Source organism: Mchenga conophoros, linkage group LG3 (genome assembly GCF_057382185.1).
Source record: "Mchenga conophoros isolate Kocher_MC1m ecotype Shallow Benthic linkage group LG3, M_conophoros_male_GT1.1, whole genome shotgun sequence".
NCBI classification, from domain to species: domain Eukaryota; kingdom Metazoa; phylum Chordata; class Actinopteri; order Cichliformes; family Cichlidae; genus Mchenga; species Mchenga conophoros.
In genome coordinates this window covers 72,975,183-72,991,833 of record NC_140528.1, presented here as the reverse complement: position 1 = coordinate 72,991,833, position 16,651 = coordinate 72,975,183, and the positions used below count along the sequence as shown (strand labels likewise).

At 37.6% G+C, this 16,651-nt stretch overlaps 4 protein-coding genes across 9 annotated transcripts; 1 reads left to right on the top strand and 3 right to left on the bottom strand.

Annotated features, from left to right (window-relative positions):
* Nucleotides 1-2,532: 2,532 nt before the first annotated feature.
* On the bottom strand, nt 2,533-4,123 carry LOC146580378 (uncharacterized). Its single transcript, XM_085269592.1, has 4 exons — nt 3,718-4,123; nt 3,444-3,568; nt 3,213-3,266; nt 2,533-3,037 (listed from the first exon to the last, which is right to left on the bottom strand). The coding sequence occupies exons 2-4, from the start codon at nt 3,558-3,560 to the stop codon at nt 2,753-2,755; spliced, it is 456 nt and encodes a 151-aa protein (XP_085125718.1). The 5' UTR covers nt 3,561-3,568; nt 3,718-4,123; the 3' UTR covers nt 2,533-2,752.
* A 633-nt stretch (nt 4,124-4,756) lies between these two features.
* LOC146580377 (uncharacterized) lies at nt 4,757-5,679 on the bottom strand. The gene is made up of 3 exons (XM_085268056.1): nt 5,253-5,679; nt 5,049-5,166; nt 4,757-4,917 (listed from the first exon to the last, which is right to left on the bottom strand). The coding sequence occupies exons 1-3, from the start codon at nt 5,352-5,354 to the stop codon at nt 4,757-4,759; spliced, it is 381 nt and encodes a 126-aa protein (XP_085124182.1). The 5' UTR covers nt 5,355-5,679.
* Nucleotides 5,656-16,337, top strand: LOC146580375 (uncharacterized). 6 transcript variants are annotated; one of them, XR_014891261.1, is made up of 6 exons: nt 5,673-5,787; nt 5,916-6,004; nt 8,093-8,216; nt 15,073-15,195; nt 15,298-15,449; nt 15,542-16,337. XR_014891261.1 is itself a non-coding variant. In XM_085267119.1 (5 exons), exons 2-5 carry the CDS (start codon nt 5,930-5,932, stop codon nt 15,717-15,719), a joined length of 528 nt encoding a protein of 175 aa, XP_085123245.1. In that variant the 5' UTR covers nt 5,656-5,787; nt 5,880-5,929; the 3' UTR covers nt 15,720-16,337. The 6 variants fall into 6 exon arrangements, 3 of the variants coding, with proteins under 3 accessions (XP_085123245.1, XP_085123243.1, XP_085123246.1); XM_085267119.1 differs by lacking the exon at nt 8,093-8,216 and having other exon boundaries at nt 5,656-5,787; nt 5,880-6,004; XM_085267117.1 differs by lacking the exon at nt 8,093-8,216.
* Nucleotides 9,486-10,898, bottom strand: LOC146580376 (uncharacterized). The gene is made up of 6 exons (XM_085267121.1): nt 10,865-10,898; nt 10,519-10,666; nt 10,351-10,398; nt 10,103-10,180; nt 9,951-10,004; nt 9,486-9,797 (listed from the first exon to the last, which is right to left on the bottom strand). Exons 2-6 carry the CDS (start codon nt 10,636-10,638, stop codon nt 9,618-9,620), a joined length of 480 nt encoding a protein of 159 aa, XP_085123247.1. The 5' UTR covers nt 10,639-10,666; nt 10,865-10,898; the 3' UTR covers nt 9,486-9,617.
* Nucleotides 16,338-16,651: the final 314 nt, after the last annotated feature.

Here is a 16,651-nt window from a genome sequence, read left to right as displayed (position 1 = left end):
AATGTTTGTAATCAGAGTATGTTTCTGACCTCACTTTCAGGTCTTTAGGTTTTCAATGAAGTATTCAAAGCAGCCAATAATACAGGCACATCTGCAAAGAACATCTCAATAACAAACAGGAAAGAAAGGGAAATACAGCAAAAATACTTAATCAGTTCTAAATTCATTGAACTAAGATTAAGTGATAGATAGCTCTTCTCTATACAGTGATATTTGTTCCTGTGTAAGGGACACTCCAAGCTTTGACCTGCCAGCATCTTTGCTTTAGTGAGAAAAAGAACCCATGTTGTTCATCAAAGGGAGTGAAGCAGCCAGCACATTTGATTTCTGGTAATTAGACGTTGTAAACTAAAACTTGAGAGAACAACAGAAGCTCATATAACCCATCGTAAATAAGGAAAAATTCCAAAAGTTAATGAGCCCCTAATTACTGGCAGTGTTTACATGTATGTGCAAATAATCCTATTGTTATTATTATATAAAGAGATTTTATCAAAGATGAATTCACCAGCTGTCCAGCTTGTAATGTAAATAAGGAACAGGAGAGATAAGATGAACAGAACTAGCTGACACAAGCTCGCTCTCTTATTCTGGTGCTTCTGTCATCACTGTTAGAATTAAAACAATCTATCAGGTTTAAACAACAACATGTCAGGGAAATAAATAAGGAACTCTCACACACACACACACACACACACACACACACTTTTTAATCTTTGCAACCATCATACTTTACTCATCTTACCTGTTTTGTTTATAGAGGAAGAACCGTTGTGCTGAACTGATCAAGAATGACAACATGATGAGGTGGTGTGTTTGAAATGCTCTCTATACTCTGTTGTCCTTTCACTTTCTTTCAGCTTTCATTTTCACTAAAGTCTTTTTATGGATCACTTTATAGGAATAGGGGCCCACTGGTTATTTTTGTGAGTGACAGCACTCAATAAACCACAAAAAATCATATTGTAAGGTTTCTTAATATCACTTTAGTAAGACTTCCCAATAACCATCATAAATGAATTGTAAATTATAGCACACTGTTGGAAAGAAATAGGAACTCCTAATTGTTACTACAGGGATATGAATCTGAGGAGCACTGCTTACAGAAGTACCACTAGTGAGCATGTTTGATGTTCATGTCTCTGACAAAACTATATGAAAAGTATTCTATGAGGATGGCATGAAGTCCATCAGTGTGTTCACAGACCAGTGACCAGCAGTGAGAACACCTGAACCTGCTGTTATCTTTGACGAGAATGGCACAAAAAGCAGGTCTGACAAGTTTTGGATCCCATCTTTGATGCAACCATCTGTTTGGTATCATATTTGTGAAAGTAATTAGGAGGAACTGAGTGATTGCGCTACAGAAATCTGCACGCTACTCTTATCTGAATCTTATTCCACTAACTTCTTCAAGTATGTTTTAAAACAAACAAAGATAACAACATGAATGTGTACAAAACATAGTACTATTGTATTGTGCACGTTAAATTATGCATCTAATGTCAGTGTCACTGATTATTTATATAATATGAAAGGGAGCAAATAATATACACAGTGTTTTTATAGCATGTCATGCAGAATTACACTTTTTTTTAAATCTTTGTAGTTTTGCCTCACTGCAGTTAACTAAACAATCAAGATCTGAAGTGCAGAATATTACTTTAATTCAGCTGAAGTATTGCAGTAACTGTTAATTACAGCAGTCTTTACACACAGTCAACCAGTTTCAGCAGCTCACTAACAATAAGTTTTGTTGACTCTTAGTTGAAGTACATAATGTTTGTACATTATTGTATATTTTATGTCTACTTATATGAGTTTTTGTAGCAGAAATATTAATCATTTTTACATCATATATATTTATAATGGCAAATGGCCTGTATTTGTATAGCGCTTTACTTAGTCCCCAAAGTGCTTTAAACTAGTCATCCACCCATTCACACACTGGTGATGGCAGCTACATTGTAGCCACAGCCACCCTGGGGCGCACTGACAGAGGCGAGGCTGCCGGACACTGGCGCCAACAGGCCCTCTGACCACCAACAGTAGGCAACGGGTGAAGTGTCTTGCGCAAGGACACAATGACCGAGACTGTCAGAGCCGGGGCTCGAACCGGCAACCTTCCGATTACAAGAAAGAAACTGCCAACTCTTGAGCCACAATCGCCCCGTAATAACAGAGCAGCTAATAGAACTATAACAATTATTATTACGATCATATGAAATTTTAATTTATTAGTAAATATTTGTTTATGAATTTTGCTAGTTTTCTTTTCCAGGATGTCCAGGATTTTCCAGGATTTACAAGTCAAATAAGATGTGGTGTTTTTTTGTGGTCTGTAATGTGATTGAGTATAACACTGCACTAAACTCACCTTTTAACACCAGTATAAAGCATCCACACACAAACGCACACACACACTAGAGAACAATCAGCAACTGCTTCTGTCTTTAATTACAAATGTCACAATTTGCAGAAACACCAGTTTTAATACCAGTAATACCAGTTTTATCATTAACAACTGTCAGATTTAATATGATTTCCAAAGAGACAAAAATCTCAGTTTAGTGTTTTGTGTTTGCATTAAACCTGATTTAACAAACACAATGAAAAAGTGTGACAAAACGATTCTTGTCAGAGTTTACAAGTCAAGTGTTCAGTTAGCTTTGATTTAGAAGCAGCACAGTATGAAAGAGAAGTTTTTCACATACAGAACATTTAATACCAGAGACAGACGCTGACTAACATGCTACAGTTCATCTTTATTATTTTCTAGTTGTGTTAGTGTTGCCATCACACTGCGTAGTTTCTCTTCATTGTCATTGATTTCTGCAGCTGTTGTCTCAAAGTACTTATTCATGTACTCCTTGCTGGCTCCAATGAAAGTCTTTAGGTCATCCATTAAATCCAACACTGGTGTAAGCAGTGATGGAAAAATTTTCATTGACTTTATAAGTTCGAACATAGGATCCATGAGACGTTTAACATCATCAAGAATAACTGGAACATAGGCTCTGTCTAAATTATTTTCAGCCTGGAAGACAAAAATAAACCAAATTAATGTAACAAAATATACAAAAATAAGTAACTATGTGCAAAAAGACTTGTATAATGGAAAATTATGTTTGGTTTTAGTTGTTATAGCAATACATATTTTTCTGTTAGCAGTCTGTCAATATCCATGTCCACAACATCGTTGACAGACTCACCTTCCTTCTCGCTGTTTCCTTTTGTAATGTTTCAACGTTTCCCTTCAGCTCCTCCTGCAAAACCAGAAAGAACGTCAACAAACACGCGCGTGAAACATGTAACTGACAAAATGAGCATTTCAAAAGTAAAGAGGAAAGCTTAACCATTAATCGGTCTGTAAAAGTGTTTAATTAGAAATTAAATTCTCTATTAAAACAACAACAAAAAAAGAAAATTAATAACCAGTTTACCAGTTCGTCCTTGTTTATCAGTGCACTTGAAAGATGGAGCACACACAGCAGAGTCAAAATCATAACTAAGCCTTTGGCAGTTGTGACACCACTCATGGTCAACTGTGCTGCTGCCATCAAAGTTTCTGAAACACATTAAAAAGTATCAATAAAGTTTTAAAGAAATAAAGATTTCCAAAGAAATGTACAAAGAGAACTTTCTAAGTTTAAGTAGAGATGTTGCATGAAAATCTGCCTGCAATATTTCTTAATGCTACAATGTTGCTGTTCTTACCTGCCAGTGAAAAACGAACTGATGAATGCTGACAGGAAGGACTGACACACAAACTCACACACAGAGTGGCCCCTCCTCTATGACATGGCTCAGCTGTGGGTGTGTCAAAGTACTTCTTTCATTTCAATTCCAAAAAGTCACGTTCTGCTGTTGTGCATTACATGAAAATATCAACTTCATTTACAGGAACTACTGTGACCTTGAAAGACATTCCACAGTGAACAAAACGAAACAGAAACTTGCAGAAATATTCAGAATTTGCATGTGGGTTGATGGGTTCATACTAGCTGTCTGCCATCCTGTAACAGATAGCTTGTATTGTCATAGTCACGCACATAATTCCTTCATTTTCTGTTTCATCACTAGTGATGGGTATCGAAAACCGGTTCTTGCTGAGAACCAGTTCCCACTGTTTCAATTCCTTGGAATTGTTTGCCATTTTTGCAAACGATTCCCTTATCGATTCCAGTCGCCCCGAATGACGTCACCACGTTGCGGAGCGTCATTTACCTGGCAGGAAAAATGGCGGCTCAAACGCTCAAAAGTTTGGTTATACTTTACGAGAACGGATGACAGCAGGGCAACTTGCAATACTTGCAAAGTAGATATTTCATTTAAGGGAGGAAACACTAGTGATGGGCAGATGAAGCCCCATGAAGCACTGAAGCTTTTCATCCAATTGGTTCACCCCAACGCGAAGCTTCATGAAGCTTCATTTGCTCTAGCAGGACACCTACTGGACGTAAAAATAATAGCTGGCATGAATTTGAAGAGTGTGGCATTTTGCACACAGCCTGTAAATGTCAACAACAAAAGGAGTGTGTAAAACATGTATATTGTAGTGATGGCAGTATACTGTGTATATTTATAGTGGCAGTATGGGAAATGATTATTTGGAAATGCTTGAAATGGAAATGATCATTTACTGTGAGGTGAGGTGTGGTTGGGGTGTGGACAGTGGTTGTGCTTTTGTAACGTTGAGGTATGGACAGCTACAGACTGAGGCTTTCCTGCCCGTTCACATTTTATTCTGTAAAAACTAAATTTTCACTGCTTTTATGACCTTTTTAGTGGGGAGAACATAGCTAGGATTTAATGATTTAACAAATCTTTTGAATCCTTTGTCCTCCACAATGCTAAATGGCTGGGAGTCCTCAATCACCATGCTGACCAGGTCTTCATCTATTTGAGATTGTTCTCCTGAGGAAAGACAATAAAGATAAAGCACAAATATAAATATCACACACGTAACTTATAACAGTTGTATAATATTGTTATATCATTTAGTAACATTACTGCATCCTATATTATCATTGCATTTGATGGCTCACCTGGTCTTGCTCCACGATCGGTGTCCCCCTTATTCTCATGCAAAGCTCTGTAGTGCCTAAGCATGGATGAGGTGTTGCTGTTATATCCCAGCTCCCTGGCACATAGCAAACACTTCACCTTGTACAAAAGTCAAGACAGCTCAACATAAATTGTATTGCACCATCAGTATCATGACAATACATCTTCTGTAGAAATTTACATACCTTGTTGGGAGGAATAAGATCAAAATGTTCCCACACAGGGGAGGACATCCTCCTCTTCTTAGCTGGCTCCATTCTCTCCTGACTTTCTCTCCTCACTCTCATAAACTTCCAAACTGTCTCCAAACTCTCTCTAACCGCAACTCTCCATCAAACACCCACATTTTTGAATGAAGTCTGAGGGGTTTATATCGCTGTCATATCTCGCGGCAAAGTTCGAACCACTTCATGAACCAGTCACGTGGTACAGCCGGGCAGCGAGGCTTCGGACGTCATCATTTTCAGCTCCTCCCATAAATGAAGCAAGCCTCGATACGCGCTTCGCGGAAACGCCCCCTCCATTACTCGACACACGCTCCGAAGCCTCGATACAGAACGTCCCATCACTAGGAAACACTACGACTATGCAAAAGCATTTACTCACAAAACACGCGATGACCTTAAATGAATGTCGTGTTTTTAATTCCGCTCCGGACTCGTGAATCTCAACCCAGCAGCAGCGGTAACGTTTCCACATCCTCTCCCGTTAATGCGGCAGGTAAATAAATCAACTAACAGTGCATATTATGTTAGCGCGATCTGCCTTATTACAAAACCTGCCATTACTGTGCAATAATGTCATGCTGGCAGTTCTCGCTGCAGTCTACCGGTAGCGTCTCCTTTCAGGCCAGGATAGACGAATGTCACCGAGCAGTGACTACGTTTGTGGTAAAAGGCTTGCACCCATTTGCCACAGCAGATGCCCCCGATTTTCGGTAAGTGAATGTGTTTAATTGTAGGCAGGGACATTACTAGATATTCTTGTGTAATTGCTACAGAATAATTTATGTTATACTTTGTTATTGCTACAGAAGAATATTTATTTTATTATTTTACATTTACAATTTTTTTTCCTGGGGACCCTGTGACACCCCATTGAAGAGCCGAAGGCTGTGGATCTCTTAAGATCTCACTGCTGGGTTTGTAAGGCCATGTTACTACTGAATTTCTATCTTGTTCAAAGAGAAGATATAAAACAAAGTTCTAAGCTAATCGACTTTTGTGTTCTCCTTTTTTAAAAAGAATCGATAAAGAATCGAATCTTTAAACAGAATCGAAATATCAATACCCATCTCTATTCATCACTGTGAAAAGGCCTCAAACACCTAGTTAAAAATGTTATAAATTAAAAATTGGTCTAATACAGACAACTTCTATTTCAGTATAAACTGACACGTCAGTGGTTTAACATTTGTATCTGTGAGTGTATGTTCAGACGTTCGGACTGCAGACATTACAGCATGTTTTGATCTCATTAAAAGATCTGTCTTAAAATGATTGGTGCAAATACTTCAAATTGTTTTAGGGACAAACAGCTACAATAAATACAGTTTGAATACTCACCAATACTAATGGGCCTTTGCATTGAGAATCGGAGACAACTGCTTTCCACAGGGAGAGTATCAGATATAAGGAAGGATAACTCTTTATTGTCATCGCACAATCATATTTCGTACAATTGTACAACAAAATTGGCACTAAGCACAACTAAACTAAACACAACACAACGCAGTAAAGTGGATTTTTAAAAATTCCCAAGAAAGCTATGAGCAAAAAAGGTATTGGCTTAATAAATGAAACAATGCACAATATTGCCCCAGAAAGTCCAAGGAGGTAGCCAATCAGGTCAACTGTTAGTATTGATGAGGGCTATTGCTCTTGTTGTAAAATCTGTACTTGAGTTTGTTTGTCCGCGACCTCAGCAGCCTGAATCTCCTGTCAGAGTGCAGCAGCTTAACCACTCGGTGTCCTGGGTGTGAGAAATCTTGTAGCTATCTTGAGACAGCTAGTGCTGTACAGGTCCTTCACGGAGGGAAGAGGATGTCTGATGATTTTTTGAGCCATATTAATGACCCTTTGATGTGGCTTTTTGTGTGCCATGCTGCAGCTGGAGAACCACACAGAGTTGCAGGATGTCACCATGCGTTTAATGGAGCAACGGTAGAAGATGATCAGTCTGTAAATCTGTAAAATATGAAAATTATGTGTCAGATTTGAGGTTGTTTCGGGAGTACATCCAGGATTCATTTTCCTACTTAAATGTGAAAATAAACAAATATTCAATCTGTTGGTGAAGCATGAAAGAAATAAAGTGATTCTTTACATGTTCGTGTAAAGTAGCTGGAAGTCATGTGACTTCAGACACAGTAAATTTGGGCAAATATAAATTTAAACATCCAATTCTAACATATAATTCTGGTGGTGACATATTCAAATAACTTCTACTTACATATAGTTGTTTGAACTGATGCTCTCTGAATCTGCAGATGTTTGGAAATGGGTTCAAGAGACTTACCCAACTTTTGTAAATCTAAAATTCTCCTTCTTACATCTTTACTGGGTTTCTTTGACTTTATGATTGTTATAAGCACTGTTCAATCTGATTACTGTTGTCAAAGAAAGTTTCTTTATGCTGGTGAGGAGAAACTACTACATGAGGTCAATCATGACCACTAACAAGAAATTATAAGACCTTGGCTTCGTCTAGTTAAACCCCATCACAGCGTAATGGAATCTCAACAGTGATAAGAATTTGGACAGGAACCCCCAGATAAAGGTTTGGAGGTTTGGACCAGCGTGTGGTGAAGTTGGGGAGGGGGTGGGTTACATAAATGGGAGTCTAAAAGGCAGAATAACACAGAGAGATTTAAAGTTCCCAGAGTGAAGGCTGGTTGCCTCAGAGAAGTTGAGCAAGAAGCTGATTAGAACAGAGCAGTAATGTCAGCATTGAGTTTGACAAACATGATATAACATGTGGACAGCATCAGAAACAATGTAATTGTCATGACCCTGTGCTTTCTCAGCTGACTCTGTCATGACGACTCCAGCCCCTGGTTCAGACACCTGCAAGCAATCGTCTCATCACCACGCTCACTTCTCAAGGCGGCTGCCGAGAACGCTTCTTCGCTGGATTATTGTGTAACACTCGTCAGTGTCATTGCAAGTCTGAGCTTTTCCACGAGTTACTTGTGTGCCCACGCAACTTACCTGCACCTGGTGTCTGTGTGTAAATAAATTGTGAAACTTTAGAGACGGTCTGCCTCTGAGTCTCTCCTAAGCCTGACAGTAATATTATATCAAAACTCATCCAGTTAGTGCATCTACCTTTATATTCAAATTTAGCTGTAATGTTTAGACAGAAGTGCTAACCAGTTTTAAAATTATTGAAATGCAAAAGAAGTTATTTTACACACTAGAAGGAGAAAGCAGACTCAGTGTCATGTGTGGGCTGTGTGCAGGCTGGAGTGGTGGTAAGGAGGACCCAAAAGTACTAATTAACAAAAACAGAAAACTGGCTAAACTGGGAATACAGAAACTAAACTGGCAAGAAGATGGAGATCACAACACAAACAAAGGAGAACTCAGGGCCTAAATACACAGAGGGAGCAATCAGGGAATGGGAAACAGGAGGGAAACACAGCTGGGACAAATCAGGGCTAACGAGACAAGGGAAGCAAAACCAGATACATTAACATGAGACATGGAGTTTCAAAGTAAAACAGGAAACATAACATGGAGACGTGGACTTGACACGGGGACACAGCAGACGGGAAAAGAGCAACTACACAGAACAGAAACCAGAAGGCAGAACTCTGACAAAGAAACCAAAAGACTAGAAATGATAAATAATCTCAAAATCAAAGTTCAATAATAATGTAAACTCAAAACTCTGGGTCAATGACGAAGGTCTAACACTCAGCTCTCATATGTGAGTTTGTGTATCTGAATAAGACCCCAGCTTACAAATCCAACAACTTCTTAAAGTTGCACTTTATATGTTTAAAACTAAAACTTAACTCTGAAGTAAAAGAAAATGTAAAGTTAATGCTACTTTTTAATTAAATGTACAAATGAAACTGAAAAGTTAGATTTTGTTGTACACAAAGAAAATGATGACACGGTGGAGAAGTTTCCTTGAATCGTATCTGTTTGATTTAAAACAGTGTAACAAAATGACACTGTGGGGCTGTACAAAGGTAAAATAGCAGGGAAGTGAGTAAATAAATAGATAAAAATAAACTGAAGAAATACATTAATTATCCAAATACTTAGAAAAAACATTATGACTGCCATCATCTCTGTTGTAAGTGGGCAGGATGGTACAGTTTCTACAAGCAGCATCAGCTCTGATTTCTTGTTTTTACTTTAGGGTTTGACAAAGAAAACTCAAGAACATTTTTTCACATGATACATTTATTTAGATAACATACAAATGTATAATGTTTAAACATATAATTGATTAACAGTAATGAATCACTTATCAATATCAGGAAAGCAAAAGACATTCTCTGTTTACTACAACATTGTGCCAAATTAATTTAATGTTCTCTATTTTTGCAGCAAACTCATCTTCTTGTATAGGAAAGTTCTCACATTCTTCAACATGTGCGAACAGATGTTAACGATTGGGCTATCAGGCAATAATCTCTTCACCATTTCCAGCTGACGAGTGCTTTGGTCATACATTTCCTCAAAACCTGATGTTGCTATTCTGTACATATATTTTGCCTGAATGAGAAAAATAAAAGTTTTAGCAGAATCACTAAATCAAATCACTAATTATCCGATCACTAAAGGTATGCTGATGTTATTGGAGTCTTTTGTTAGAATTAAACACTTTCTCAGCCAAAATGTGAGTAACTTGGAGACTGACTAACTCACCTTTAGCCTTTGTTCTTCTTGTATTGCTTTCTGCAGGGTTTCCTTGAATAGTTTCTGAAAATTTCCCAGAAAGAAGGAGAGCATAGTGAGTGTGACAGCCGGTTGAAGAATACACTGAAAACCACAAAGGTTAAGGAAACATTAGCATTTACCAGTTGCTCCTTGTCATTCAGTGAACTTGAGAGATCAAACAGTTTTGTGATTGTTTCCTGTCTATATGTGTCTTCTGCCTGATGGGGAAAAAGTAGCACATTTAAATTTACTAGATTATTCTGCATCCTGTACACTGCAGTTACTATACTTTCAGTATATCACTATAGACAGTTCAATGTAAAATGCACTCATTAAGTAAATACACACAGCAGATTTTACAAACTAATTTGGAGCCTGAGTGACCCACCTTCCAACTTTCTGCGTCTTTTATCGCTGTTTTCATCTGCTCAAGCATCTATAGTCCATTTCAAATAAAGAAAAAAATAACAGCAGTTAATGAGCTTGTAATTGTACATGTACACAGAAGTGTGTAATTGTTGTATCATAAAAGGGAAATCAGAAAGAATGAGATCACCAGTTGGCCCTGAGGATACAGGGAACTTGCGACTGAAACGAGACACAGCAGAGAGAAGATGAGAAATAAGCCTCTGGCACTGGCTGGTCCCCGGGTTCTGGAAAAATCTGCTGCTGCCATCGCTTGTAAAAGTGGAACAAGTGCTCAACTTGAGAAAAAGTTGAGAAAACAGAGAAATTTGGAGTAAATAAGGAACAATTGTGCTAATTAAAAAATTTTTTATTACATATATACGTATATCTATCTATCTATCTATCTATCTATCTATCTATCTATCTATCTATCTATCTATCTATCTATCTATCTATATATATATATATATACATATATATATATGTCTTCTTACCTGCTGTGTGAATTTAGGAAGAGCTGCTGTACCGTACAGGCGAAGACTGAAAACATAATGAGATAACATGCTGCAAATGCTTTGTATGCAATGTGACTTAACTCAGCCCACCTCTCACACGTGTGAGCAGCCCTTTCACTTTTGTTTTTGTCTTTTGTTTTTGTCTAGTCTGCTTTATAGGAATAGAAGCCCATCATTTATTGTTAGGACATAACATGACAAAACACGTTTTTCTACTTCAAGCTCTTCCCTTGAGTGTTTAATAAGTGCCAGTAAAGTTTGGATTATATTACCTATTTGAGCCATTTCCTTTAATTAAAAATTACAATTAAAATCCAAGCAGATAAAAAGCTATAATGAATATATTCTGATGGCACTTTTTGTAATAGAGGTGTCAGTACTGATAACTGAGTCTGTTCTCTGGTGAAATGATAACTAGTTCAGTCAGTTTAAAATTGTGAATTCATGTATTTTAGCAACTAAACAGGGGAGTGCAGATCTGCAAAAATGTCTTTATCAGCTGGTCATTTTCCACTGTTACTTTTAGACAAATGGGTTTGATGCACATAACAGACCTTCATCAAATCACCATTTGAAACCAACATCTTTGTATGCATGAATATATGGGTTAATCGGTAGTACATAACAAATACCAAGTATGATACACATAAAAACAATTGCACAGTTATAGCAATAATACATAGAAAAAGCAGATCTGACAAGTTATGGAATGTTTCAATGATTATTATCTTGTTAGTATCATGTTTCTGTAAGCAGACAGGGAGAACTGTGTGGTGCCTACTTATATTTGTTTTCTTTTGGCACAGTACGACTCAGTAACTCTCAACTTGCTATACTAGTTACATCTAATTCTTTCAATTTAAGGGAAGAAAGAAAATAGTATATAGTATGCTTTTATAAAGCATGTCTGCTATATGCATTCGAATGATAGAAGATGAGGAAAGAGTAAAAAAAAAAAGTACACACAGAGCAATTAGTATGATATAATTTATTTCAACTAGGACAATTATTTAGGGCTAGCCCTCATTGTTGTTGTTCAGAATTCGAAGTTAAATAGAAGGGGGAAAATAACAGACGATCCAAGACACAAATACAAGAGAACACATAGATAACATATGGCTGTCATTTCTCTTACAGAAAACCACTCAGTCCATTCATATTTAATAATTCTTATTCTTATTATTTGTTTCATATTATTATTTATTTTAAAGACATTATACAGTAAGTTTTAAAGTTTATTCCATTGACTTTTAGGATGATTTTCATGTTTTCCACTTTTGTTTCCCCATTTTCACCATTTTTCTTCTTCCTCTCCGCCTATTGTGATGCTGGTTCTCACAATAAAGCGTCTGAAACTATTTACTACGTCCATCATTGCAGGAAAATCATCAAAAAATGATGATGTCTTTATTAGTTCTTCCAAAGATTGAAGAAACTGTAGTTTTTCATCAAGTTCACTTGCTTGTTTCTTCTTGTATTCTGCCTGAAGAAGAAAACAACATTTATTTTTAGAAAAAGTCTAATTTACCTCTACAGTCAGACCGAGTCACAGTTCTCTTAGTGTGCACTGTATCACATCACTGCAAATGCACTGATACGCAGTTGTTGTTTCCTGCATCACCAAATTTGACTGATAACATGCAATAGACATGAAACTAACCAAACGAACTTCCGTCCGGCTGCTTTTGCTTTTTCTGATTTCCTAAGTTGATCTAAGAAACGCTTCTGAATTTTTTGAAATTTGCAAAAACAGGATGCATCAGTTCAAACTGTGATTTGCTTATAATGACTTACATAGTGTCTGTAGTTTTACATTTGCAAATAAGTACCTTCAGCAACAATTAATTCAGCAGTGACTTTGTTCTTACTTTTGTCAGTGAATTTGTGACATAAACCAGGGACAGCAGAAAGATGAGGATTAAAATGTTGCTGTTTCTGACACCAGCCAGTCCTCTGCTTCTGAACGCTGCTGCTGCCATCACTGTGGAAATAAAAACAGCTTTTGAGCTTGAGAGAAAATGAAAGAAAATAAAAGAAATGAACAAATAAAGAATCAAATCTATGTTTCCTCTTGTTATGTTATTAATATATTATAGAAAATCTCTTAAGTATAAACCATCATATGGTGTAGTTTTGCTGATCTTACCTGTCTGCTGAAAGGACAAAGAGCTGTTTCACTGTACAGGTGTAGACTGAAAACACAAGGGAATCACACGCTACATACTTAATGTTGTCCTGGTGTAATTTCCCTCTGGTCTGTGAGCTGCTCTTTCACTTTCATTTCACAGGTGTGATATGATCTACTTTACAGGAACTGAGGCCCATCCCTATGACTTTAAACAGTCCAAGAACATTCCACATATTTAAGCTTTATCAAGATCCATGGCAGCAGGTGGCAGAAAAAAAACTCTGTTTTTAGGACACTGGAACAGCATATAGAAATGAAGCAGAAGTCAATCCAGTGTTAGAGCCAGCACCAAGTTTGTTAAATATGCCACCAGTCCATAGTCCAGTTTTGTAATAATTCAAATTTTAGATTTTTAATTTAATATTCATTTAATATTTTTCAGATAATAAGTAGTATATCTTAACAATAATATGGACATTACAGAGGACTGAGCAATATACGCAATAAACTGTTGTCTTTTCCACTTTTTGGTCATTTTTTCTTGCTGAGCCTAAGCAAGCACATGCCTGTAAGTAGTTGCTATCCTTTGTTTTAAGCTTTCCCGCAATAATTTTGTGTAAGAGTTCAGAGTTTTGTGTGAAAAACGGCTGCGATGCTAACACGTTAGCCTGTCTAGGGGATTTCTTATGTAACGTTAGCATGAAGCCAACCGCTAATTACTTGGAGCAAATTAATCAGTGAAGGTGTCAGGATATGTTGATGTGTGATGTAAATGGTAGCATGGCTCAGTGGTAGCATGGTAGCATGGCCCAAGCATGGCTCAGTGTTTGATATTGAGTAAAAAGTCAATTACAGCTGTTCTACTTTTGTGTAAATTTCACAATGTTCAAGATATAGGGGTAATGATAACAGTTTTATTAAGTTTTTATTCACATTAAAATGTTTTTTTACCATATAATCCATTAATAACTGTCAACTAGTTAAACACAAAATTTCCATGATTTGTATTGATTTGTATTTACATCAGAGCTCTCTTATAAAAAGTTCAGTGAAGCTGCTGAATATCATTATGTCAGGTTCATTTTAAACATGACTTACTATTGTGTGTAATGTGTGAGTGTATAAAACGTTTATACACTCATTGGTTGCAACATAGATCAGATGGTGTTGCCACCATGAGGTGAAAAGAGAAATTACACTTTAATAATTCTGTTTATGGTGGTGAGCCATGAATTATAAATTTTAAGGTAGGAGTGAAGGGCCTGACCTGGAACCGTGTTTGGCTGCCTGGCTGGACTTTGGTGTAAGACAATGTTTAGTCCACATTGAGTCATGAGTTGTATATATTCTGGACAAACCCATCGATGCCATCACTCTTATAAAAGAAAAAGAAAAAAACCCCAGAACATAAAGTAAAACTAAAGATTTAAGAAGGAATTTTGCACTGTGACTCTTTCTTGTTTTGTTTAAGAAGCTCACTTTCCAAACCCTGGTCAATGATGCACTCAGAGATTAAACCGCTTTTATTTGTAGTTGACTCGGACGACATCTTCCAAAGATCCAAAGAACGCCAAAGTCCCGACCATTTAGTTCTACATTTGTACAACCATACAGTTTTTTTTCTAGTCAATGGTATTGTAAACTTGTAAAACATATAAATTACACATATTTAATAAACATTATTTCATATTCATAAAACTAAACGCAAAGTAAACTGCAGATTGATTCTTTCCTGTGTAAATAAATGTATAAAACTGTGACTGTAGGACGTGTCCCTTCATTATTTTCAGATTAATGTTAAAAATACAAAGCGACAAGTGAAACCTAGTTTTTTTGTTTGTTTGTTTTTTGCACTTTAAATGTGTGTGAACTAAATGTTAAAATAATATCAAATATAAACTACATTTTCAGTGTAATTTGATTTTAAATTGTTATTTAATTTAAATGTTTGTCTTATTATTCCATAACAGTGCGATGTAAACGGTGACATATTTAATGATGGACTTTGTCCTTTATTATAAAACTAACTTTGTGTCTTCTTCACTTCTGCTGTTTGCAGGCTGTTTGTGGACATCAAATTGAGCCGCTTCAGAAACGACAGCTGGCACAAAAGCTCCGTCCAGCTGCCTTTAAAGACACGGTTGCTGCGTCTCATCCAGAGTTTGACGATGACGATCAGAAAGTAAGCAGCTGTCTTTTTGCACTACGCAGCACACTCATCTCTGCTTTAGTTTGTACATTTGCACCTGGACCTGTGTTTTGTTCTGTGTGTGTCTGTGTGCAGGATGCCCACGAGTTCCTCGTCTGTGCTCTGGACGTGCTCCAGTGTGAGTTCTCTAAGCTGCTGGCAGAAGCAGCTGCCTTGGACAAACCTTCCATCTGTCCAGTTAGAGCTCACAATGGCTTCAAGATATTGAGCACAAAGAGCTGCAACAGGTAGGAACAAAGTAAACTTTAAGTGTTTTCATGATGCTGGTGATATTTCTTCACTGTGAGTCTGTAACCTCTGAAATGATGTGATTCGGCAGATGTGGTGTGCAGTTCTTTGGGCGGGAGGACTACCTCCACCTCTCCCTGGACCTGGTACATCGAGGCTCAGTGAGACTCCATTCTGTGAGCAGCCTTCCACAAATATGTAATTCATCTGTGAAAGAGTTCAACTCGAATGCACCTGTTCCTCCTGCTCCCTGCTGCAGCTGCTCATAGTTGGACTCATAGTTGGACTATGAGTGCCAGTGTGGAGCTAAGAAGCGAAGAGGAGCTGTCGTTCTTGAACCTCAGATCGGTCCCCAAAGGCCTCAAACCACCACGGTTCAGTCGGTGTCGGGCTAACAGTTTCTTTCATGTCATGTCCTCCTATTGTGTGAAGTTGCACTGGGTTGAGAGTGATTGTGTGTGTCACATTTGCAGTGAGCCAAATGGCTGTAATGGGGTTGGACGAATTGGAGGGAGGTGTAATTGACTGCACTCATACGCTAGTCTACTTATAGCCCACACTACAAACACTGCTGTGTTATTTTGTCTCTCTGTGCAGGTATGTAATGTGATGAAACCTCGGATGACCTGATATGTTTGGGATGGGTGGGTTGTGCGCTGTGAATTATATAGTGAACCGTGTTATTTTGTCTCTCTGTGCAGACCAGGGCCTGTAATATGCCACAGCCTAAAGACAGCTGAGCTGCAGAGGCCAGTGATCACTGGCTATCTACTTACGGGGTGGTGGGTCTCAGAGGACAACTGCTACCCCTGTGGAAGTGAACAACGTGTGGAGTGCAACTGGCTTTGTGGCATAGCTGGCTCTGGCCTTGGACTGTGTGTTTTTACTTTGTACACAAATAGGACACTGGACTGTTTTATCTTTTATTTTTTGATCACTGTGTTAATACATTACCTTTAAGAATTTTACTGTTGACTGTCATGTTTTGAGAGAGAGAGACAGAGAGAGAGAGGGAGAGAGAGAACAAGAGTGAAAAGCAGAATATGAGAAGCTGTGTTTGCTCCAGCATAACATGACAGTAAAGGCATAAAAAAATGTTTCTCAATGGCAAATAACAACAACATAATGCAGTTGTTACACCTATTTCCTGACATTTCCTGTTGTTTATCCGCTGGTCTCCTCTTTCTAGTGCAAAGTGGGC